At 36.6% G+C, this 26,103-nt stretch overlaps 1 protein-coding gene across 4 annotated transcripts in view; it reads right to left on the bottom strand.

Moving 5' to 3' along the window:
* Positions 1 to 26,103, bottom strand: part of TAFA5 (TAFA chemokine like family member 5) — a 418,761-nt gene that overhangs the window by 72,502 nt on the left and 320,156 nt on the right. For all 4 annotated transcript variants that reach the window (XR_014881545.1, XM_085217790.1, XM_085217784.1 and 1 more), the window contains one exon: positions 7,231 to 7,358. Coding sequence is in view for 3 of the 4 variants with exons in the window: in XM_085217790.1 (XP_085073916.1) it covers positions 7,231 to 7,358 (128 nt within the window). In the remaining variant the exon portion in view is untranslated. The remainder of the gene's footprint in view (positions 1 to 7,230; positions 7,359 to 26,103) is intronic.

Here is a 26,103-nt window from a genome sequence, read left to right as displayed (position 1 = left end):
GATGGGATATTCACAACTTCTCTGGGCAATCTGTTCCAGTGCCTCACCATACTTTGAGTTTTGCTCCTAACATTTAAGTAATTCTCTCCTCTTTTCATTTCAAGCAAGTTTAACAAACTTGCTGAGGGTATACTTGATCTCACTGTCAATGTTGATGATAAAGATGCTGAAGAGCACTGATCCCAATGGTTCCCTGTGGGACATAGCTTTTGACTGGTCTCCACCTGGACATAGAGCCACTGACCGCAATGGTCTGGCTGTGACCATTCAACTAACTCTTTACCCATCAAACAGCCCACCCTTCAGATCCATATCACTCTAATTTAGAAATAAAGATATAGTGTGAGACCATGTCAGTGGACTTGCACAAGACCAGGTAGACATCAATCAACCTTCCTTTGTCCACCAAAGTTATCACTCCATCATATAAGGTCACCAACGTCAGGCATGATCTGTTCTTGGTAAAGCCATTCTGATTGTCTTGGATCACGTCCTCTTCTCACATGTGCCTTCGTATAGCTTCTGAGGATGATCTTTTCAATGATTTTCCCAGGCACAGAAGTGAGGCTCACCTGTCTGTAGTTCCCTGGGCATTCCTTTCTCCCTTTCTTAAAAATGGGAGCAATATTTTCCTTTTTCCCCATCACAAAGGACTTTCTCTGACAGTCTTGATTTCTCTGACATGGTGGAGAGTACCTTGGCAATCAATTCACCCAGCTCCTTCAGGTCCGTGGGATGCATATCATCTGACCCCATAGACTTGCATACATTCTCTTATCAGGAGCTCTTGGACTTGCTTTACTGTTACAGTGGGAGGGATTTTTGCTTCCTAGACTCTTGCCTAAATGTTTAGGAAGCTTGACTACCAGTGAAGTCTGAGGCAAAGAACCCACTGAGTACCTCAGCATTCTCCATGCCTTTTGAAGCCACTTCTCCCTTCTCAATTATCAGAAGGGGGTACACTCTTTGTTCATTTTTGAACCAATGTACTCATAGAATCCTTTCTTGTTATTTTTCACATCTCTTGCCAAGTTCAGTTTCATCTGTGCCTTGGCTTTCCTGATTCCATCTCTACACGTTCAGACGGTATCCTTACATTCTTCCCAGGCCACACATCCTGTTAGTTGTATCCCATCTAATGTCGATGTGTCCAGTCTCTCAAAAGTGTGTCCAAGGTCATAATAACAAAAACCTTGAGAATGACACCAGCCACAGAGCCATTCATTTAACCAATCTATTCTCCTCCTTCTGCTTGGATCCCAGTCTCCAACCAGCAGGATCAAGGAGAACACTACCTGCGCTTCCAATCCCTACAAAATCTTCCTAAGAGACATAAAATCTTTTTAAATATTCTGTACTGTCCTAGTTGCAGCCTCTTGTGACCAATCTTGAAAGAGAAGGAGCAGATAGTAGTTTTATCATACCTATTAGCCTATTCCCGATGTCCTGAATGCAGGCCCTGAGCAGGCAGCAAACCTCTCTAGAAAGATTATTCAGGCAGCAACTGACTGCCTCAGTGCCCCCCAGTGACTAAGACTTTTTTTGGCAGCACTGGTTCTGACTTGCATCCTTGTTTGGGAAGTCTTACTGTAATTGTCCCTTTTCAGGTCTGAATCATTATCCAGACCTTTTTCTCTTTATATCCCCAGAGCTTCACACCTGTTGCTTATGGGCATTTCAGTGTCAAGAAGGAGGCTCCTCTTTCTGCTCCAAGCAGAGAGGAGCATACAGTCTCTTCACCTTGTGTGTTTTGCCATCCATCTCCTCAGGGCTGGAAGCTTGTTTATCTTCTTCCAGGAACTTCAGACAGGACTTTTGGTCTGCCTGTGTCACTGCACAATATCATGCATCAGTCTCTCTCTCTCTCTGATTACTGGATACTTCTCTGCCAGTGATTTCCTCTCATAACATGGCCACCTGCTCAAAAAGCACATCAAACTGGATACACATGCACACAACACCCCCTGTTCCCTCAGACCCTCAGGGAACTTTCAGATTCTGATCTTACAAGACCCCTTCCAACTCAACTGATCTTGATTCTCCACAACTGAAGAAAAGACAAAAGAGAAGACACTGCTACTCACTATGATGCATGTATATGGACTTTGAAGCCAGAATTATTAAATTTAGCCCAAGATTCTGATTCCCCAACATGAATGACAGAAAAATCAGAATCATTACTTCGTTCTTGTTTCTAAAAACTTTCACTGGAGTGAGATGAAGGGATAAAACAGCTTCCTGAAAAAATAGCCTCGCTAATTTTGGCCTGTATGTAGTGTCCCTGCTTACAATTAGAACAGTGTGAGAACTTGGAAGATGACCTCCTGACAAGTGGGTCTAATGCATCTGTTTTGTAAGTTGACCATCAAAGGGAAAGAGAAACCTAATTTGGCATCGCATGGATGCTTGCATCATCCCACTGCTCTAATTTCAGTGCTTTCAGAAAGCTTATTGGTGGATATTATATTCTAGAATGAAACAGAACTACAACTGGTGAGACGTCAACAAACTTCCAAAAACAGCTTAACCAAATACAATCAGCTGAGCTATGGAAATGGGAAATGCACATTTAGAAACACTCAGAGCTGGAACGTCAATGAAGCTAAGTACATTACAGCCAGAGTTATATGAGTATCTAACAAAAACATGAATATCACCAGTAAGAACATAAATAACAGTACTTTCATTGTTAAGAAACTCTGAATTTCTAAAGCTCTTAAAATATTAATTCAAATCTCCAAATTCACTAAGATAAGTAGCTAAGGATTGTTAATCTTATTTTTTAATGCTGGGTAAACTGAGGCAGAGAGGTTCAGTGACTTACCCAAGGCCACAGAGGAAGTCACTGTCAGAGCCGGGATTAGAGCTCAGGAGTTTCTGGCTCCCAGTCCCAAGCTCAGACCACTAGACCATGGCCTCAGGACATTTCCAGCTGGTCTTCAGTCTAAAAAAAAGTAAATTCTCAAGTATGTTACAAGTATGTAACATATATATATTTATTCACTTAGAATGTAATGGTATGAATGAGAACATATTGCTCATAAGTCAATGATGAAAAGAAAACCAGTATATTTTCACTGATTTACCATTATCATACAGCTGTGTACGATAAGGCTCTACAAAAAAAGCTTGATTTAAGTTGCAGCCAATAAAAATTGCTGTCGTATTTCTCAGAGTAAAGAACAAATTGCCTTTCCAACCCAGCCAGCATGTCATTTATATTAATGGCGAGGAATGCTAAGTTGCTCGGTGTGTAAGTAAACTCTATTAAGAAAGTCACGTCCCTTGGTGAAACTAGATCCTTAGTAAATTTTACTAGCTAAGCACTGAGCTCCATGTCAGAGTAATTACACCTTTTATCCACTGTGAGCTCTCTCTTAGCTTCTTCATACTCTTTAATTTCCCACTTCAGCTAATTTAGCAGTACAATCACAAAGGTTTTAAAAGGTTAGCTACTGAGGAATTGGCGCATGAATGTTCTGTTAAGCTCCATGCATTGAAATCACATCATGTAGAAGAAGGAATTAATTAAGTAACAATTAGGTAGTGATGGATCATTGACAACATATATACACTTTGCTGCTAAAATTAATCTCCCCTGTAAAGCTGATACATTCTGAATCTTCTCATTTATACACTGGCAAGATTTTTTTTTTTTTTTTAACTTGACCTATAAAATGGATAAGCTTCTCAACAACATCTGAAAAAATATAATAATTATCACATCTTTTATGGTATTATTGATTCTACATACTATTTTAAAATGTACCTTTTTAAAAAAAGAAAAAAAGAAATAGTGAGAATAGCAAAAAGGGAAGAACTTTTTAAGGTAGAAGGTACTCAAGTGACTATAAGGACATTTTTCACATGAAAGTATTTAGTATGTTGAAAGTGCTAACAATTCTGTAGTATTCTTTCGCTACCTTATTTTACAAGTTGCCATATTGTTTCCTTGTATCAGCTGCTTAATACATAGATTGGCAGCTAGCCCAGACAGTCCTCGATTCTAAAAGCCTCTTAGCAGATGAAAAACCCTTGGTTCATTCACACCTTGTAGATAGGATGACAGGGCACAAGTGACATCCAGATCCATTTAGAGTATACTTTGAGTTTGATTCTCCTTTGCCTTGCACCTTGTGTAGTCATTTATAGCTGTGCAAAGTGAGCACAAAATGGGTATAAATGCTCCTATCCATGTGAGGAGAGAATTCTGATTTCACTGCATTATTTCCAGAGGTAATTACAAAAAGTGCCATGCGGTGAAAAAAAATCTGGCTCTTCATAGAAATTTGTGTCAAAAACAGAATTTTGACACAAACAAAGTAGCAGTTTAAAGAATTTGCATTTATACTTTGGAAAAAAGAGTATTTTCTTATCCTATTTGCTTGGTAACTTCATAGGAAAAAATGTTAAATGTTGAATATATCTCAAGAAAATGAAAAGTATTTCATCCTTGTTTTGGTAAAAATCATATTTAACCAGAAGTCCTAGATTATATTCTCACATACAGAAATGATGCCCTAGGCAGAATCTTCACTAGTTCTATAATTTCATGTGCTTCTTCTAAACCCAGTTATTCAAAAGCCACACTTACATACATCTATCTGTAATCAAAGCAGCTGGTATTATCACAACAGCTGGTCTCAGTCCATCAGAGTTCAGTACTGTCCTGGCATAAGAACAATAGCAAATGACTGTCTTCAGCATTTACCAGAGATCTCTCTGCAATATGATCTATTATCGCCATGACAATGTAAGACCTAGTGCCAAGCATCTTCATGATACTGATTAATGTATTTAGAAAAGGACTGCAAATATTAGATTAACAAATGTGAGTTAACAAGTCAGGATACAATTAAGGATATAACTTAGCTACCACTGAAAATGTGGTTAACTGTTTCTACTTAACAATACAAATAACGTATAATAATTCATTTAATATGCTTGAACATGAATTTCCCCTTACTTCCTGGTGACCATTTTCCTGTCCCTTCTCTGCACACAGTTAATCCTCCCCATTATAATTAGACGCCACTGTGGGACTGGTAACTCAGATGCGTATTCTGAGCAGAAATAGAAAATACTTGACTGCATCAGCTTTTGGCATAAGAATACTGCTAGGGAAAATAAGGTCTCATGATGTGTCTGATAGAAAATTTCTCTTCTTTTAAATCACAGTCAAGCACTCCAAAGAGTTATCCTAAGACATAGTTTCCATGCCTGTTACCATTGTCCAGAGCTTTCCATAACCTTCAATGAAGCATCTAGAGAACAAATGAACATTTGTTAAAATGTAATTTTATTAATAATGCTTTATTAATAACGCATTTTCATGGTTTTGCTGTTGGCTGGCTTTACCTTCCTTTCCGTTCTGGATTCAGAGCTTCTTTAAACATTCTGAAAGCTAGTCTGCCTTGACTGAAAAATACTGTGTGTTTGTTGTGTGTCTGCATGTGTGATACCAACTGTTGAAGGCTGCTCAATGTTAGATGAGGGCTTATGCTCAGAGCTGTTCTACAGTTGGCTCTCTGGCAGAATCTTTCCTCACCAATGACAACAATGTCTCGATGTGGGGAAGAATCTGCTTAATAATATTATACTTGCCTCGGCCATAATTTAACTGAGATGGGGCATGATTATAATTTCATTTATGTTAATCAAAATCATGAGTCATTCAATTCATGTCAATAGCATTTAAGAGCTATACAGACAAGTAAGAGCTCAGAATCAAGCTTCTGATGTTAAATCTGAAAGGTTATCTGAATCACTTTATTAAAGATAGATACCGAAGGATAGATCCTCAGCTTACTTTGCATTATTCAGTCATTTCATTAGCATAAAACATCAAATAAAGAACTATAATGTCAGCTGATAATGTGTCATGGTACATAGGTTTTCCACTTACCTCAAGTATAGAAAACACCCCTGTATTAGCAAGATTTAAGATAATACTTTTGGTCTGACAAAGTTACATCAGGAATCCTCGCCATTAGAAGCTCATATTAATGTTTAAAACATTTTTTTTTTGTTTCTCTTTTTTTTGTTGTTGTACATGCTTATGTAATTTGAATTCAAAATATCTATAGACAAACAATATTTAAGTAAGACCTCAGAGACTGAGTGAGTTTTGTAGCCCTATCCATAATGAAATGTCTTCCAAAAATGAGAGCATCAAAACAGTAATCACATTTCATAGAGTTTCTTTTGCATATAACTTATAAAGTCCCATCAACTCTTCATTCCTTTTATAAAAGATACAGATATTCTAAAAATACAGATATTCTAATGCTGTAAGAGGGTTTCTACTGCTGTCTGTCTCCTGTTCAGACAGAGAAATTGTGCAGGGGTTGATAGGTGTTAATTTAGACCTCACTAATAAGTACTTGTAACACAAAATATTCTTGAAATTGTCTTATTTAAATTACACTCAAGTTCCCTGTAAATCCAAAAAAAACGTTTATAGGGGAAAAATCATTTCACAAGGTCTAGCTAGCTATCTGAATGTTTCTCTATTATACTTATCAGGATTTTTTCTATTTCTGAAGTCAGAGAGTTATTGGCATTTGAGAACATTTTATTGAAATATTTGGTATATTACAGACTCTAGAAACTATCACTGTCATATACACTATCAGCTTCACTGCAAGCATGAGCCCCAAGACACCAAATCAGAGATTTGAAGATTCTATCAACAAACTAGGACCAAAATGAAGGGTTTTTTTTTTTTTTTTTTTTTTTTTTTAAACTAGGTTTTCTATGCTGCTCAGTTACTGCCTCAATGAAAACTAAAGATCTGTCTGTGCAAAGATTTTTCCATTGTGGTGGGCGTAGCAAAAATATTTCCTCCTCACTTTCTAGTGAAAGCTTTCTTTCTGCTATGCTAGAACACGTGCTCAGTTTTATATCCTATAATTCCTCAGCATACAAAAATTTTCATACAGTGAAGAAATAAGAAACCATTTTCAGCCTGAATACATGTGTTAGTAAAACCACTGATCCCTTATAAGAAAACCTTGACATAATTTCCATTCTTAGGGACATTTTACATTTTTTCCTGCCTTTGTGATAACACTTCTATGCATTTCAGTACAAACATTTGCACCCATAGCTTAATTATAAGGCAACAGACTTTACAAAACTGCGCTGAAAAGCAATTAGAAATCTCATTCTTTGTTTTCTAATAAAACACAGTGAAAAAGATACTGAATATAGAAAAGAGAAGTGATTTACCGTGGTTGTCTTTATCCGACCTCCTGGTTGTGTACAGGTCCAGCCTGATTTATTGATTAGCAAATCACAGCCTTCTCCTTCTAAACATGGCAGCATTTCACACCACTGTTTTGTTTTGATAATCCGTGCTGAACAGAAAAAAGTACAAAAAAAAAAAAAAAAGGTTGTCAGGAGAGTTCACATTTCACTTATTTCTAAGCATTTTCTCATTAGAGTCGTCTACTTTCATCATCTAATAATGCATCCATAAGTTATGATATAAGCAGCCTTAGGCAATTTATAGAATTATTTACAACATCTGCTGTGCCAGCAGATTTCATAATAAAAATAGAACTTAAACAACAACAATAAATAAAAAGGTAGCCCTGTCATACATAAAAAGAACATAAAATTTAGCCAACTTCAAATTCCATGCTATTTACAGTCAATGAAATGTTGTGGATGCTAACAACTGGAGCCTTATTATTTTACTAAATCATTACAATAGCCTAAACATGACATGACTGAGATGCGTTGTGCTTTAAAGAATCTTATCGTGAATAGCTTACATAGTAAATAGACATGAGAAACAGTGGAGAGAGAAAAGCTATAATAGGTAAAGAGGTTAACATAATGATAGTAATTGGGAAAGCCCTGTGATACTTACAACAGTAGGCAAGTCAGGGCAGGAACTAGAAACATAAGCAGGACATCCTGAAAAGCTGAGGTTTTGTTTCTCAGCCCAGAGAAGAGGAGGCTGAGAGGAAGTCTCATGGGGGCCTACAGCTCCTCACAGGGAGTGGAGGGGCAGCACTGAGCTCTGCCCTCTGGTGACAGCATCAGAATCCAGAGGAATGGCATGGAGTTGTGTCAGGGAAGGATTAGACTGGGAATTAGAAAAAAGTTCTTCACCAGAGGGTGGTGGGCATGGAACAGGCTTCCCAGGGAAGTAAGTAGTCATTGCATTAAGCCTGCTGGAGTTCAAGGAATGTCTGGACAGCACTCCCAGATGTAAGGCTTGAATTTTGGATGGTCCTGGGTGGAGTTAGGAGGTGGACTCAATGATCCTTGTGGGTCTCTTTCAGCTTGAGATAACCTTTGATTCTATGACTAGCATAGAAGGAAGAACACATTAGGAAATCATGGGGAAGGAGACAATAAGTCTGGAACAAAAACCCTATTGTCCTATTACCACAGGGGAAAGGAGACTTAGTCAGAAAGTTGAAGTCCCTAACTACCCAAAAAGTGTTGTGTTACATGCTTTATGGCTTCTCTTAATGTTTAGTCTCCCTTGTAAGCTGGTTCCTCATGACTTCCTCAAGGTTGTGTAGCAACAGACCATTAAAGAAGATGCACACTAGCTATACTGATTTTTTTTTTTTTTCCTGCAAGCTAGGGAAAAAAAAGGGGAGTTAATTCCTGTAAATGTATTTCTGGCTTATAATAAAACTTATTTTGAATTCATCTATTTTGTAGTTGGGTTCATTCTGGTGGAATACTAAGCAATACTACTAAGATCAGATATTTAATTGTTTCATTCTCCACATAGGGAAAATTGTGGAGAGTTAAAATTATAGAATGGCTTAAGTTGGAAAGGTCCTTAATGATCAACTTAGTTCCAAACCTCCTACTACGGGCAGGGTTGCTACCCACCAGCTGAGGTTGCCCAGGGCCCCATCCAACCTGGCCATGAACACTTCCAGGGATGAGGCACCCACAGCTTCTCTAGCAAAACTGTTCCAGCACTTCACTATCCTCGAGTAAAAATTTCCTCCTAATATAGAATCTAAATCACCTGTCTTTTAATTTAAAATAATTCCCCCTTACCCTATCAATATCTGACTGCATACAAAGTCAGTCTCCCTCCTGTTTATAAGCTCATGTTAAGTACCTGGAAAGCTACAGTGGGGTGTCTCTTTACAAAAAGAATAAGCTCAACTCCCTCAACCTTCCTTTATAAGAATGGTGTTCCAGACCTTTGATCATCTTCGAGTACCTTCTTTGGATCCATGTCTTACTTGTTTTGGAGTTCCAAGTTAGTTTGGGATGCCTTTTTTTTTTTTTTTTTTTTTTTTTAATAATAATAATGCAGGCATAGATTTTCTTGCATGGTGCCACATGTTTATGCTAAATGATGAACAATGCATCTTCACACAGACGGTAAGGATTGCAGTCCACAGAAAAGAACCTTCAGTTTTCTCAGAGATCATCTTGACAATATTGGGCTAGGCTGCTGAGGTGGCAAAGCTTTCTCACTTGTATACATGTATGCTTTAGGATTCAGTGTGAAAACAAATTCCACAAAGACAGAGATCATGTCCTCCTCTATGTTCATGTGTAACACTATTATCTGAATCATACATATATCTCATCTCTCGTGAGATCAACAAAAAGAGCTACATGGGAAATAAATGCATATGAAGTTTATGGTGCTTAAAATTAATTTGGGGTTCAAGTAGATTAAAAGCAGGCATTTACACACAGTGGCAGCTCTTTATGCTCACCTGAACAGTCTCCTCACACCCTTGATTTCCTGTCTGAAACTACTTAAGAACACAACTCTCAATGCTACTAGAAAATGGCAAGAAATACAACTGTAATTTAAAGTCTTTCAATAAAATCCTTTCCAATACTCTGACATGAAACATCTTGTGTCTTCAGTCCCAGTACAATTGTTGGTTATCTCCAGCAATATAACAAACATTTATTTCAGTGGGAGCTCAATCTGAAATTCATAACAAGGTTTTCATTACTAAAAAAACACCATAGCTCCCTAACATCTACATAGGAACATTCTCTGTTCATGAGGTGATATATATCACTAGAGGAACAATTCCCCGAGAAATTTCATAACTACAATTTTTTTTTGAAGCAAATCAACTAAGTTTTTATAACACATAAAATAACGAAATACAAATTGTTCTTGGGGTGCAATAGGTACTGCTCTATTGAGAATTGGACTGCATCAGTTTTCAAGGCTAACATCTCTTATGAAATTATCTCTTGTAATAGCCTCATCCTTCCTGAATGAAGGCATGCATCCAGTAACAGACTTCACAGAAAAACCTTAGTAAAATGTTAACAACAATGTCATCCATTTGCATTTATGTTTTGCAAATCACATTGTAATGGCTATTTCTATCAATGTCTCAACAATTTGAAGACTCAGAAAGACTGAACAGTCAGTTAAACTAAAAAAATACATATTAGATTGCCATTACTATCTCAGGTATGAGATTTTCCTGGAAACATAATTTGAAGTAACCTTCAAAAATATATTTCCCCTATGGATTACTCTTACTGTTTGCTTGGTTGCTATCTCTGAATGCAGCTATCCATAATATCACAAATACCTGAGCTCTTGCTCTGGGTATTGGCTATATCCACACAAGTTTAGTACGAAGAGAATTTCACAAAATTTCTATCTTAAGTGTATTGGATAGCTCATGCATCTAAAAGCAAAAGCTTTCTTTTTTTTTTTTTTTGCAGGAAAAATTACTCAGCTCATGTGTTAAAGTGCACCTTAGCTCTGCAAAGTTTGCTCCATAGGGTCTCTCCCTGCCTCGTAAATCTACCACTTTTCAAGCTGATACCTTTTTTTTTCCTCCTAAAAATCTCTGTAGTTTCCCCTGTGCAGTTTAACTTGGTTAATCAGTGCCCTCTTCCTTAACATAATCAGTTTTAGACAGACAATTCTGTATAAAACACACACACTTATTCCAACCATAACATGCTTTGTTTTCTTGGCCACCTTCCAGTAGGCAGTTGGACACCCTCACACTCATGTGTAAATTGAAGTTTACAGAGGCGTATTGTTCTCTTAAGCATGTGCAGCTACATCACAGGCCATATCCATATCTGTGGAGTTACATCTGTTTTTGCATTTTTCCTTTTCAGTTTGTCCATTACAGCAGAGTATCACAGTGAAGCTAAATACATAAGTAGCAAAGCATACAACCGTTTCATCAGCACAATATCAAGAACTTCTATATAATTTAAAGTGAGTTATACTCATCAAAGCAAAGAAATAAATTGTATTTCCTCAGGCAGCATAGTTGGAATTTTACTTCCTATACTCACCAGGGGTGAAATTCAGATCTCTGTAGATAGACAGCAAAAAGCCTATCAGACTCCTCAAATCCCTTCTGAGTTCCATTATAAAGAATTATGTGGTACTTAAATGATACCTAAGGTTTGTGTAGACCTTCTGCAACTAGCTGCATTTCATCTCAAGAATCTGATCTCATGCTTCTTTGCATCCCCTAAGAAAGGCTGTGCCCCTTCACTTCAGCTGAAGTTAATGGGAACTGATGATGCTCACAGTGGAATTGCTTTCCTGGGTAATGCCATTTGAACAGGAGAACAAATAGGAACAAACCAACAGATTCTCATACAAACAGGTCTGAGGTGTACCAGGCAGGCAGAGGTGATGCTAAGATGATGCCAATCTACCTACTGAAATGTTCTTAAGTATTCTGTTAAATAAAGCACTTCACAATAGATTTTTTTTTTTTTAAAGTTTACCTATACTCATATTCAATAATATTTAACTGTGAAGTGATTCAGAACATCTTTTATTTTTGTTAAATATCACAATTAGAAATTTGTGTCTAAGCCTTTCACCCAGTTTAAATTATACGTATACCTTTCTGCAGAGAAACAGCTTTATTTTCTGTACTTTCAAACATTAGTTTTACATTCAGATAGTTATCAGTTGCTGCATCACTAGTCAATCTCACAACTGAAAATCATGATATTTTGTGATAGCAAAAGTGAGATAAATCACCAGCAGTAAGTGCAAAAAGTTACAGCCATGTAAAGTATGTCAGATCAACACAGTCAGGCAGATTGTAATTTTTTTTTCCCAAATGTTGGAGAATGAACTTAAAAGCAGAATTAAACAACAACAACAACAACAAAAACACCAAAAAACAACATAGTTTTTTCATGGAATAAAGATTTTGGTTAAGACAGCACTTGGATACTGAGAATATTATTTTAGGATACATCATGCTTCCAGGCATGAAAAGTGGTGTGTAAAATAAACATTTACAAATCACAATAAAAAAATTTAACCTGTAAGTTAAAAGAAAACCTAAAAAAAAGGTCAGTTCCAGGTGTCTGAAGTAACAAATGGAAAATTCTCTGTAGTGGAGAGCAAGGAAGATTTCTCCTAAGCCCAGCTGGAATACAGAGTTTTTGAACATACTTAACTGAGGGCTTAGATCACCTATACTTCTTACAGAATGATGTCCTTCTCCACTATTTTTTGTTTCAGTGATAACTTGTATCACTTAATGCAGGATGTAAAGTATGCATTAGGACAAAAATATTTACTTTTTGATTTTCATACCTTACTTCACTGTTATTCTGGAAATCTGAAGAAAGTTCATCAGCATAGCTGATTTCTAGAGTTCAAGAATGTCTTTGGCTTCATCAGTTTATATGCAGTTACATAAACAAATGTATCCTAGTGCACCTTTTCCCCTTTTAACTGAACAAGATCTACATCTCCCTTGTTGATCACCTCCAGCTGATCCCAAACGGTATCATCATCCTACTCTTCTCCCTACCTCTCTATTCTCCTTAGCTCATGTTTTTCCTTTTCCTACTTCCATTTTATTCAGCTGTAAACTCTTGCCTCAACTGCTTTAACATTTGCTCCAACCATATCTCTCATCTGCCTGATTTGGTACATATACACTTTGTACCTACCAAAAAAGCTTTACAGAGCCTCTTACATTTTGCTAGTTTACCTGAAACTTGTAGCTAATTTTAATTGTCCCTAATTAGTACAGAGGTTAATTAACTTGCCTGGTAACACAAGAAATTTGTTGCAGAGTTGGAAGCAACGCTTCTGAATTCTTAGAGGTCACTTGTGCAGAGACCTTTATCTGTCTCATTTTCGTCCAGAAAAAAAGAGCATGCTTTATTACATACAGATGAGAAATTAACAAAAATAATTTTATGCATAGTAATAGGCTTTTAAAAACATATCAGTGAAACTGCAGCATCAGATAAAAAAGGCCAGTGGAAAAAAACTGAATCAGTCCTTAAACAAGAACTGCAATAATGTACTGTCTTTAGTGCAGCAATTTGACTGTAATAGTGCATAAGCCCCAAACATTAATCTATTTTACTATACAACAAGGAAACATCACAAACCTTAGATACCTTTTACAGCAGTCATTCTGCTCCACTTAAAACACTGGAAGCAGTGTTAATTCACAGAGTTAGCTCATCTCAATTATTTATAGGACATCTAGACCAAAGTCTACTTAGTTCTAAGAACAGCAATACTGCAATGTCTAGACACCCATTTTGTCATTTTGCTCTTGCTGTCAAGATTGGGAAGAAGGTTGAGAAATATATGGAAAAAAAGTGCTTTCCTGCAGGCTACTCTAAGGCTGCAAATTGATATCAGGTTACTAGATGAAAAGAAAAAGACTGAATGACAAGGCAGAAAATTCCTGCAACTCACCCCAAATACAGTAAGGGTGAAGTTTTATTGTGTCCCCACTGCCAAGAAGAAGCATTCACTATTGACCTACTTCATGCAAAGGGATGAAAGTTTTGGTTCACCAGAAACAGCATAGATTATACTATGTACTTTGGGGAGGAGCAGTATAATATACAGGAGATGATCTCTAAGTTATGCAGTCATCCATATTATTCAGAACTACAGCTGCCAAAGGGATACTCCTGCTATCCATACTGATGGTCCCTGGCAGTTCAGTTGTGGCATTAGAGGTTGCTTGCTGGATGAAGTTGTGTAAATACTCAGCTACCTCAGTACACCACAGCAGGACAGGTTTAATTCCTAAACTACTGCATTTAGCAAGATATACAGGCACCTTATTAATTTTAAGAAGGTACCTGAATCTTCACATGATTGTAAAATAAATGCATACTGACAGGTGAAGAAGAAGAATGTTCAAAGATATGGCACAAATCAGAAACAACTATTTATACATAATAAATATCCAGAATACATGACAAACAAAAACAAAACAAAAAAACCCAAAACAATTAAAAAAATAACATAAAAAAACCCAACAACAACTAAACCCCACGTGCCCATAATTTAAAAATAAAAATAAAAATCAAGGCAGAATGCAGATTCTGGGTGCACTGTAATGAAATTCAACTGCTCTCATCTTCTTTTCTGTTTGTGTTTCACAATAGCAGGATTTCCTCATTATGCTACTCCAAATAATACATAAATACATCAATTATGAAGATAAATATGAGAGTAAATGCAAGGGACCTTCAGTAGTAAATAAGCAATCCCTCTCTTTTCAGTTATTTTTGGAAGCACTAATCTAGTGATCTAGTGATAGTTATCTTAGATTTGTCTACAACCAGTTGTTAAAATCCTTGTGCGAATGAAGCACTATCCTAAAATGGAAAATACTCTACAAACCATCTTCAAAGTCAATTTATGTCTATTTCCATTTTAAGGTACAAGGACTAAATTTCTTCTATTTATAATTTGCACTCATTTGAGACTGCAGTGTGTCTCTGCATTCATTCTCAACCCCTTGGCCTTTCTCTGGCAGTTACTACAATTGCTCACACAGAAAAGCAGTTCAGCAAATATAGCACGTATATTTCAACAGTTTATAAAACAATCTAACAGTTAGAATAAAAAAAAACCCACAACTGTAAAGTTTGCCAAGTCTCACAGGGTCACAGCAAGCATCATGAGAATCATTATATATAATAAATGCAGATAAAATCTACATGTTAGAATTTTCTATAGACATATTACTTGTGTGAGTAGACTCTTCTATGCTAGTGCTTTCTATGCATCACAAGGCCAATACTTTCAATAGGCAACCTGGACCACTGCTTAGGCCAGGATTTCAGCACATGCCTGAATACCCAAAGAAGTACATATTCACTGCTTTTCAACCTGTGAATGATCTAGCACTTCACTGTCTGTGGGTAGTTAGCATTTGCCATCTAATAAGATATGCTAATTGAACAGCTACTCTTGGAGAAACCCTTTGTCAGAACTCTGTGTCTTCTGTTGCTACCCCCTACTGTTCTGCTCTGCTGTATTCAATTAGTGTGCTGGAAGCAAGTAAAAATCTGCTACCAAAGAATACGCCAGAGATCAGGTTTTCACCACATTTCACTTTGCTGCCAGCACACCAAGAGCAGCAGATTTAACTGGAGAGGGACAACAGTTTCAAATCCAAAGAAAGGGATTTGAAGACAAAAGCAAAGGGCAGAGACAAGGGAGGGCTATAATGGAAAGCAACAAGAAAACAGATAATAGAAAATAAAGAATAAGACAGGAAAGGAAGGTAAAAGAGGACAGTGCAGGACAAAGCCCACTGCATGTAGCAGTTACTGAGGCAGCTGAACAAGGTCAAAAAGCTGTGCAACTTTTTCAGTGAAGTCAGCAGGATGACAAGGATAAGTGAAGGCTAAAGAATAGAATTGATTTTTTTTCAATCAACTACACTAGTTCCAATCGTCCTGATATGAGCAGATACTGCAGTGAAAGACAAGATTCACTGTGGTTAAAGGAAGAATGTGTAATAATAGGGTGAATACCTGTGACCACCACTGCATTACACAGGTGCAACTGTGGAAGAGAAAAAATGGCCCAGAACTCCTGCCTATTAAGTATATGCACATATCAGTGTAATAACTGAAAAGAAGCTGGTAAATATATATATACATGAAACTGATGAAGAAAGGAAGATAGTAGGATTATAAACCAATCTTACAAGAAGTGTCTGAAAACAGGCTGAGCACTGGAGTGGATGTAGGTGGCATCTGCAGTTTCACATATTACTGCAGAATATCTGATTCTGTGCTCTCAGGAAGGTGAAATGTACTCAAATGATGGCAGCAGTCAGTGTCTTTTTTGGGACTCGAACTGTGTGATGCTCATATGCCCAGGCTCATTACTTATGCTCAATGTCAAGTCAAGATCAGTAAGAAAAGGCAAAAAAATATATATTTACTTCTTAATTTGACACTTGATCTTTTTTGAAGCAATTAGAATGAGAATGTGAAATTATATGTGAGAACAGAAATGGCTTATTCTTTAGTTTTTTTAAACTATTTCTGGGACTTATAGTGCTCTCCCTGTGCATTCAAAGGACAAACATTTAGCAGAGTTGTTCCCCTCTGACCCTCATTGCCTTTGGTACTTTCCAAGTCCAGTGTCAGCATGTACACTGCTGCTGTGACATGGTTGTGACACTTTATTGTGCACTGAAAGGGATAATAATGCAGCTGTTCTCAAGTACAATGGGCTTCCTTTGTCAACAACTACAGCAGTGGGAAACTCTGCCCTCCTTTTGTCACGTATGTAAGAAGAGAACATGCAAGCAAATTGAGTTGAAATGAGATCAGTGACTAGCACAGAAGGACACTAAATGCTGCCTCTATGTGAACAATTAAAAGTATTAGAAAAGGAAACTCAGGGAGGAGACTGCACTTATCGCATGCCCCCCATGATTTCCCTCTGTTCTGTGCTCTGTGCGCTCTCTGCAATTTAATGGTACTTACATGAAAATTAAGAAAACTTTTAATAAAAGTGGTGAAAAGGTTAAAATGAAAAGGAAGACAAGCGTTGGTATTATCTTTCACAATGAAAATACAAAGAATATAGCCAATCGTGACTCTTCTGAAACTTTTTTTCATAAATATTACTTTGTCAGTACCTGAAGAATCTTGCTGCAGAGAACTGCAATGTCAACCTTTAGATAACTTGGAACTGGCTTTTTTTCGAGGTTACCACTTTTATAGGAGAGCAAAAGTGTTTAAATGCTGCATAGAAAGTAATTCCTATAACCTGCACTGCACCGACATGTATCCATGGGAAACAGTGGCACAGTCATGAACGTTTGTTACATGCTGACAGCAAGATCAATCACAAATCTTGTCAACTAACCACTTGACATCACGGATACGCAGAATGATTCCTGACTGACAGATGAGGCCACATGATTTTTTTTTTTTTTTTAATGTAGCTTTTCACATATATAAAATGTTACCATTCCTTACCTGAGTTTTACATAATTCAAAATATAAGTATTTTCCTTCTCTTTTGTACTTTGGATAATCACCATTATCCAAATTTAGCAAAGTTTTCTACATATTAAGTAATTAAAAACAAAAGCACAAATGTCAAATTTATATTTATATAAAGTTTCTACTTTTACTTTATTTTTATAATAGAGTGCATAATATCAGTAGACATATTTTAAAAAGACAAATAATGTAATTCATTTCCAAAACTCAGCTAGTGTGCAGGTGTTTTCACCCTGTATATGTAGTATAAACCACACAGGATCTAATTTTCAAAGACTCACCAGATTCTACATAAAAAAAATACTTTAAGTATCTTATATAATAATGCTGTAGAGTTAAAAATGAGTTCTGCAAGAGAAATCATCACTGATTAGAAGGAATAATCTTTCCTTTTCCACTTTCACTTTTTCACTGCAGGCGCTATTTTATTTATTTGAACATATCCAGCACATATATGAACATCCACAGAAGTTAAAGGCCAGTACTCTCCCTGTCTCCTTCACCATCAGAAAATTTCATGTGAAAATTCCAAAATTATTTCTTCAAAAGTAGACTAAAGGGATTGGTTGTAAGGTAAAGAATAGGGAAATACTGTTCCTTTAGGTATTGCCCACCACCTAGGATTGTGGATAATCCAAGGTATTGGTGCTTGCTTCAGAAGTCCTGGCCACTGTTAAAAGCAGTGCCCCAGAGCCTGGTAGGGACAATGGACAGGATCAAAGCATAGGGGACATATGGTGAAGTACTTTTTCAAGCTTTATGAGATCTGAAAATAGGGTGTTATAAACACTCATGGTTCTCCAGCAACTGTTAAAAATCAGACCAAGACCACTGAGAGTTAAAACTACTTTTTGAATTGCACTCTTTTACAGGAAATGAGATAAGTTGTAAATTTTAGGAGTTGAAGCAAAAAATTACATCAATATAACCTGATCTCCATCTTTATGCAGACCATAAAATTTAAGCCAGCAATTTTTTTTTTTTTTTTTTTTTTCTTTAATAATCTTGACATTTTCTGGTTGAGGTACTGTGTGTCTTTTAGGAAGACAACTAGTTCTGATTTTCAGGCAATAATCACAGTTCTGCAAACTCTTAAGGCAGCTTATAAAATTCAATAGCAAAAGGAAATTCCTCAGATCTATTTAGTACTCTTTCTACAAGACTCCTTTTTAACTCTCATAGGAGTATACTGGCCTTTCCTTACTAAATGATTGAGTGGTCTGCTGTCAGCTGTAATAAGGCCATATGCCTAACAAAACACCAGGGGCTTCTAAAAATTAATCATTTAAAATTTAAATCTCTTGCTATTGCATTCTTTTACACTGAAAAGCGTATCAAGTAAAATGAATCAAACAAGTTCAACACCTGATACAACCAAGAGTTTCAAAACCAACAAACATTGCTTGGTTCACTGTCTGTAATCATAAGGTTTAAAAAATGCTGATGGAAGCAAGCTAGGTTATTCCACCTGTAGGAATTTCATTGTTTTCTTTCAGTAGTAACTGTCTGCAGAACAGCTTTCTCAACAAACTCTTATTTTACAGGAGGAATGGGGAATTCTTATTGGAAATATTTATATGTCTAACGATACCAGTGGCACTGAGTTTGCAGTACTGACTCAAGCAAAACTTGCAATGGGTTTCTTGGGGGTTCCTTTCAACAAAGTACTGCTTGACTGAGTCTGCAGTGTGGAAATAGCCCCTTGCAGATTAAGAAACCATAACTGCTAGTTCTCTCTGACCCTCTTAAGTACCATACTAAACTACCTAAGTGTTCATGTACTCTCAGCATTTAAAACATACCAAAATAAAATAATCTTCAAGAGCTCTTTTTCCACAAATAGCTTTAAAAAATAACCTTTTAATTAAGAATGTATGCATAATTATCTATGCATACATAATTCTGAATTATGTATGCATGCCTCTACGCATATACTGCATTAGTAATAAAAGTTGTTGTCATTGCTTATATGAAAATATTTTATATCCGGTTAACAGTATAGCTTGTATAACGTGTGAAGTTGTATGGGAAAAACATAAATCATTTTAGTTAAATTGTACAATATTGTGCATGCCTTTTACTGTTGGATTAAGAAAAAAGAAAGAAAAACATACTTTAATCACTTCACCTGCATTCAAAAGTTTGTAGTCTATTTACATGGCCAAGTTGCTGGAAAGCGAAACAGTGAATTTATAACAAGCTAGGCACTCTTCACTAAATCCTCTTTTTACAGCTGATGTAAACCTTATTTCTCATCATCATGTATTTGCTGCTTTTACTGACAGCTTTCCATGACTAAACCTTTGTTTGAAGGTAGATCATGCATCCTTGTGTGCAAAATTTGCATCACACATTTTAAATCTAAGAGGGCTACTGAGTTTATCTGCTTTGTGAGGAAAAATGGTTCACAGAGGTTTTTAATTCCTTTATTCAAAAACAGTATATTTGTTTAGTAAACAGATGGTCATTTAGATCTCAACATAAGGCTATTTAGGTCTCAAGCCATTATCAGTATATTCTACATCGTAGAATAGTCTTCAAACTCTTAAATTTTGACTATTCCTATGAAACCATATCTTACAAGGATTTCTAAGTTCACCAGCTGTGATATAATCAAAATAAGGGAGAATCATCTAATGACAGAGATAATAGACTAATATTATGGAGACTGAAACTTTGAATGAGATGAATGAGTGAAGACTTCAGCCTGCTGAAAATTTATACCTCATCCTTGGTTCACTTGTGATAGAGACATGTACAGCCCATACGTACACACACACACAAACCAGTAAATCTTTCAGCATTTTTTCCATGATATGAATTGTGCTAAATTTTTTCTCATTAGTAGTTGATGCTGCAGCTCCAGTAGCATGCTTATTATATGTATGATCTGACTACTACCTGAATCATCTCAACCCATTCTAAGCCAGAGTGCCAAATACCAAAGACTTTCTTTCAATTCTGATCCTGCTTAAGCTTTGTTTGTTGCAGTGCTTACCTGAATCATTGCCTGTTCCTTGCTTGCAAAACATTCATATTCAAAGCGCTATTAGCTCAATAGCAATTAACAAAGAGTCTCTTATGCCAACGTGCTACAACTTCATCTTATACACCCTTTACAGGAAAAGGTCTTTTACTTCCTGTGTCAGTGAAGCACTCATGCTACATGAAAATAAAGCTCTCTCAGTGCACATGAGACATGACTGTACCTTACGTGAATCTACTGTATGTACAGCGGAGAGAAAGACTAGGTGACCTAAGAGATCTCTCTCACCTCTAACCTCCACAGGAGTTCACAGTATCGAGAATTGCATATTAATAACTAGATGTAGGATTTTGTGTGGAAACTGAAAGTTTTTCCACTGAAAGTTTTTTTCAATTTCTTCCTTGCTGTAAGGGAGAGGAAACACACTTTCAGCTTTGTCAAAATTGACAAAACACAAAAAGGACCAATTGTTATTGAAATTCCTAAAAATACTGCTAATATAAAACAGTAATTGAGAAGGAGAGAGAGCCTGCAACTCCGTCACACCGTGAGCTGGTGGACTTTGTCACCAGAACTGCATCAAGTTGCTGTACTGGCACTAATAGCAACACTAAGGTACCCCTCGAGGTAAGCTTGTTACTTTACAGATGCTGTGCTGTACGATTAATTAGTGAACAAGAAAAAATGGAAATACTTTATACTTTCTCCAAAGAATAACTCAAAGGCAATTCCGCAAGGCAGAAATCTGACTAGCAGATGGTTGGTTAAAACAAACACAGGACACAAAACCATTTGGAATAATGTCACACAAGCAACACTGAGACATTCCAAAGTAATAAAAGATGGAGGACAGATAAGAAAGTCTAACTGGCCAAAAGACATATTCAATATCAGATAGTCACAATATTTCCACATTCCTGAATGTCACAGGCCTGTGACATTTTAATAAACTCGATCATGTGGTGATAGTGTTAACGTTATCTAGAAGGTTTTACGCCCCGTTCTTACCAGCGCAACATACACTGGCAAAACAAATCACAAAAAAGAAATGACCCCCTCAAAAGCTCCTGTTTGCCTTTATTTCACACTGAATAAGCAGGCACAGTAGAGCCTGCTGCTAAGCTTTTCCTTACCAGTTGGTCAAAACATGGATGGACTCTTGGTTACTGCACTTAATGTGTTCATCAGCTGACCTAGAATAACAGTCTAAGGCTAAGAAACACAGAAATTACTGGATTAGACCTGAATCAGTCTAGTCTAAAATCCTGTCTCTGTTAGTAGACAGAGGAGTGTCTAAGTACCATGTACCAGCCAGCAGGTTCTGCTTTTGTATGTGCTAGCATAGCTGTTTCAAGAAGAAATCATTTTAAATGCTAAGATTTGTTTCTCCGCATTTTCTCAGTTACTGCTTTGCAAGCTATTGACTGAGGGGCAAAGGGTAAAAACTGTACATCTCTGAGGAACAATTAACTTCTTTGCTGATCCCATGAGGTCTACAATAACTCATAAAACCATAAATTATCCCAAGGAGAATTTATTGTAATAGAACTGATAGCATTAAACATGTTCATACATTTATTTTTAAAAGTGCCTCTTTTTTTAAAGATTTTATATTGCCAATTTGAGAAAAAAAAAAGGGTATAAATTATTCCACAGTAATACAGAAAGTATTGCATCACACATTAATCATGACAAAATTAAGGACACGCAAAAAAAACCCAATCAGATAAATCACATAGTCTTATGTCTAATTCAGCATCAGGCCTGCACACACCATTAACAACTTTGTTTGCCATTTATACTTCACAAAAATGTACAAACATAGAGCTGCTTCAGGAATAAGATAAAATAGAGAGTTATCTTTAATGTTTTGTTCTTCCTATGTATTATGAAAATCACCCATACTGTCTATCTTTCCCTGCCTCCAATACATTCAAAAATTTGTTGTATGATAGAGTCGGAAAGGATTTTGATTCAAGGGCAGTGCCGCTTGCTTGAGAAGAGGTATGACGTACATACCTGCATCACATTATTCTCCACCATCAGGTATGAAACTGTTCACAAATAAAAGCCTGATTTCCTCATACAGTATTCTGCTCCATTCAGCTTGTAACACAGCACTCAGCACTTGAATGCCTCTTGGCACGGCTTGAGCTCTATGGCTTATATCTGTCACAAGACTGTTCATTCATTCCCCATGGCGAAAAGTATATGCAGGTAAAGCTTTAGTTAGGATTTTCTTTTTTAATCTTATTTTGTTTAATTTCTGAATGCACATGTTTATGTTAGAGAAAGCAAATCAATGATATAAATCCTGTACTTCTACTTCTACTTGAGTAGAAAATCCTGTGACTTGTCTTGTCCTCAGTTCTTTAAAATTTATTTCAGTCTAAGACCATTGACTACTTTACTTAGCAGAGCAACATACCAAATGAGGCTGCCTGATGCACTCTCATTCCTGCCCACTCTTGTAAATAATTACGCTTAATTATATTAACTTCAAGACACTTCTCCAAACATCTATCCTCTCAACCATGGCAGTTCTCAAAATAACTCTCCAATTGTGAAAGAAATCACATTGGTTTCATGAAATTGCTATACATACCCTCAGTTTCAGGCTGAATCTTAAATCTCTTGTCTGTTCAGACTATTCCATTTGGATTCATTGCTTCAGGAAAAAGAATGTTATTACTTTTATCACATTCATTGGTGGTGTCCATTCTTATTTTTGGTTACTTTTAGAAATTAAAGCACATGTATTCTAGTGTTCCAGTGTTAACACACTAGAATATAAGTAAAATACTAACAAGTCTAGATCATAACAACCAGTGCATTTTGCAATGCATTAGTCCAGTATCTTACCACACTTGGGGTGGTGGTAGTGGTCTTCCACTTTATTTAACAGAGAGAAACTGCTTTAAGGAACTTTTTTTTCCTGATTACCTTCAGCAAAAAGAGAACAAGGCATAAATGGAGAATTCTATCTCCTTGGAAGACTCTCTGGGACAAGAGTCATACTGTTCAGTATGCTCTTTTACTTTTAATCCTACATTTTCATATATTTTTGAGACAGTTCATATATAGATCAGTAAAAATATTAATGTATGTGTAATACATTTATCCTAGAACATGGAGCCTCTACATTGTCTCAACAGCTTCTTGTTGATGATACATGTCAGAAGAGTGACAAGATAACAATTCTGACATTTAGAATATCTCCAAAGCCCTCACCCCTTCCTGTCTCATTTTTGCAGATGAGGAGCTCATACTGGGGCCTGAAACAAAGCATATCCTCCAGATACTCAGACTGTAATACCAGCTACATCACTGTGTTTCTTTAAGTTAAATTTAAACATGACTTAACATTTCCTGCCAAGGTTATGTAGGCACTGGAAGACAAGTCTGTCTGCTTGTCTTGCAGCAAAGCATGTTGCCAAAGATACATATCACTTGAAGCCTTTTTCAAACACTCCAAGCTTAATGGTTCAGTCAAAGACAGTAAAAGTTAGCTGTGATCTTAACTCAGCTAACTAAATAAGGAAGCTCTCATTATAAAATTAAATTAAAACAGTGGGGCAAGACTAACATGGAAGAAGGAATTTGAAAGACAAATTTTAAGGTGAAGAGAAGCATCTGAATATTACACTAGATAAAAATATGCCATGGTTAGAAAAAATCTGTTGATCTTTTACCGAATCAGATTCAACCAAAGGGCTGGGCAGAAATGCCCTGTTCTTCATGACTGTCCCACAGTGAGAATCACTGAAGTAAAATTCCAATACATCCCCCATGATTTTTTTGAGCAAGCTGGTGGAATAAGATGCGACTTTAATGGCTATCATTATGAATACAAAGAGTACTTTTGCCTTTTTTCACCTGATGTAAACCAGAATAATCCCACAAAACAAATGAGATTCAATTACATAAATCCAGAATTGTTTGTATTCATTAAGTATTGAGAATTTCCATTCACTACAATTTTATGTTTATGCACACACATGAAAACATCTTTCAATTAAAATTATAGTTTATTTCAAAAAGTACACAAAATTTAAATTCTAGGTTTCCTAACTGCAACAGTTGATTTTACCACAGCAAATAAAGGAGAAATCAATCACATGCAAAGAAGTGTAATCAACAACAATTATTAAAATATCCTTAACCAGATTAAGAAAGAAAAAAGAAAGACCTGCAGTAAAGGAAACCTAAAAATGTTATGTGTTGAGTCAAAAATACAAAACTGGAGAACAAAGGAGCTGCTAATTTATTTTATGGATGACAGACTGTAAAACCAGCAAGACTGGTTGTTAATCAATATTCTGACCTCCTGTACAATGTAACTCAGAGGAATTCTCTGAATTCATTACTCCCCCACCACAACTATCAGTAGGTGTAGCTGAACTAGAGGATTGTTTTGGAAACGCAAATAGAAAATTCAGAGTTTAACATTTTCAAACCACATCTTTGGTGATTTGTCCCAGAGGATAACACCTGCCACTCTCCGAAAAATCTCGTGTTCTGTACTTTTTTTCAAGTTGAATTCACAGCATTAGTTCCCTTAACTCTGTATTGCAGAGATAGGTTTGAAAGAGGTCTCAGGAGATTTCTGGTTCTCTTAACTGTTTATCAACATCTTGATTACTACAAACTGAGCTCCTGGAGTCTCATCCTGCAAGGCATGTTTCTTTCATCACTACCAAGGCTGCTCTCTAAACTTTATCTATTTTTTTCCATAACTTCCTTGAACTTGAACATGAGAATAGGACACACTACTCTAATAGCATCTGCCCCTGTCTCAGATATGTAGCAATATATTTTTCCAGTATTCACTCAATGGCAGCATTAGGTTTTGTAGGCCACTGTCTGTAAGATGTCCACTTTTATGAGTATTGTCCATCCTCCAGATCTTTCATTTCAGCATATGTGCTGTATCTGGCTGAACTGAAGGTAATTTTCTTCATAGCAGCCTCTACGATGCTGCACTTCAGATTTCTTGATAAAACAGTGCTAATAACACATCAACGTTTCTCTGCTGAACACTGCTTTATTGCACAGCATCAAGGCTTTCTCAGTTTCTCACTCTGCCCCCACAGTGAGGAGGCTGAAGGTGGGCAAGAGGCTGGGAGGGGAAACAGACAGAATAGCTGATCCATGCTGACAAAAGGGATATTCCATACAGATAACATCATGCTCAGCAGCAAAACCTGTGGGAGAGTTTTTCCAAGATGGCCATGCTGACTGGGCATCAGTCAGTTTGTGGGAGGTGATGAGTGATGGCCTTTGCATTGCTTGCTTTCTTTTTCTTCTTCTTTTTTTTTTCTTCTTCTTTTTTTTTTTTTCTTTTTCTTTTCTTTTCTTTTCTTTTCTTTTCTTTTCTTTTTTTTTCTTTTCTTTTCTTTTCTTTTCTTTTCTTTTTTTCTTTTCTTTTTTTTTTTCTTTTCTTTTTTTCCCTTTCTCTCACTTTCCTTTTGTGGTCTCTCTTCCATTTTGCTGTGGGGGTGCAGGGAGCAGTGAACAAGCAGCTGGCGGGTGCCTAGTTACCAGCCTGGTTCAACCTACTACAATTTATTAAAAGACACAGTTTGTGGAGGAAGTTGGTGTGGGCCCTGATGACTTCACCTGTAGTTTATCTTTTCACAGTTAGGATGTAGTAAAAACCTTACGTGTAGGAGCCAATAATCTAGGAGCACACACTTGAGACTTCAAAGGAAAAGCACTGCATTTTTGGCCACACTTAAAGCAATAGCTATAAGAAGTGACCATAATGAACACAAAGAATAGAGCAACCTCACACCTTCCAGAGCTTAGCTTCTACAAATTCCTAGCTTAGCTTCTATAAATGCCAGTCTTTA

Source organism: Meleagris gallopavo, chromosome 1 (genome assembly GCF_905368555.1).
Source record: "Meleagris gallopavo chromosome 1, MGAL_WU_HG_1.1, whole genome shotgun sequence".
Classification (NCBI taxonomy): Eukaryota; Metazoa; Chordata; class Aves; order Galliformes; family Phasianidae; genus Meleagris; species Meleagris gallopavo.
Note: the sequence above shows the minus strand (reverse complement) of the source record. Positions and strands in the feature narration are given on the sequence as shown.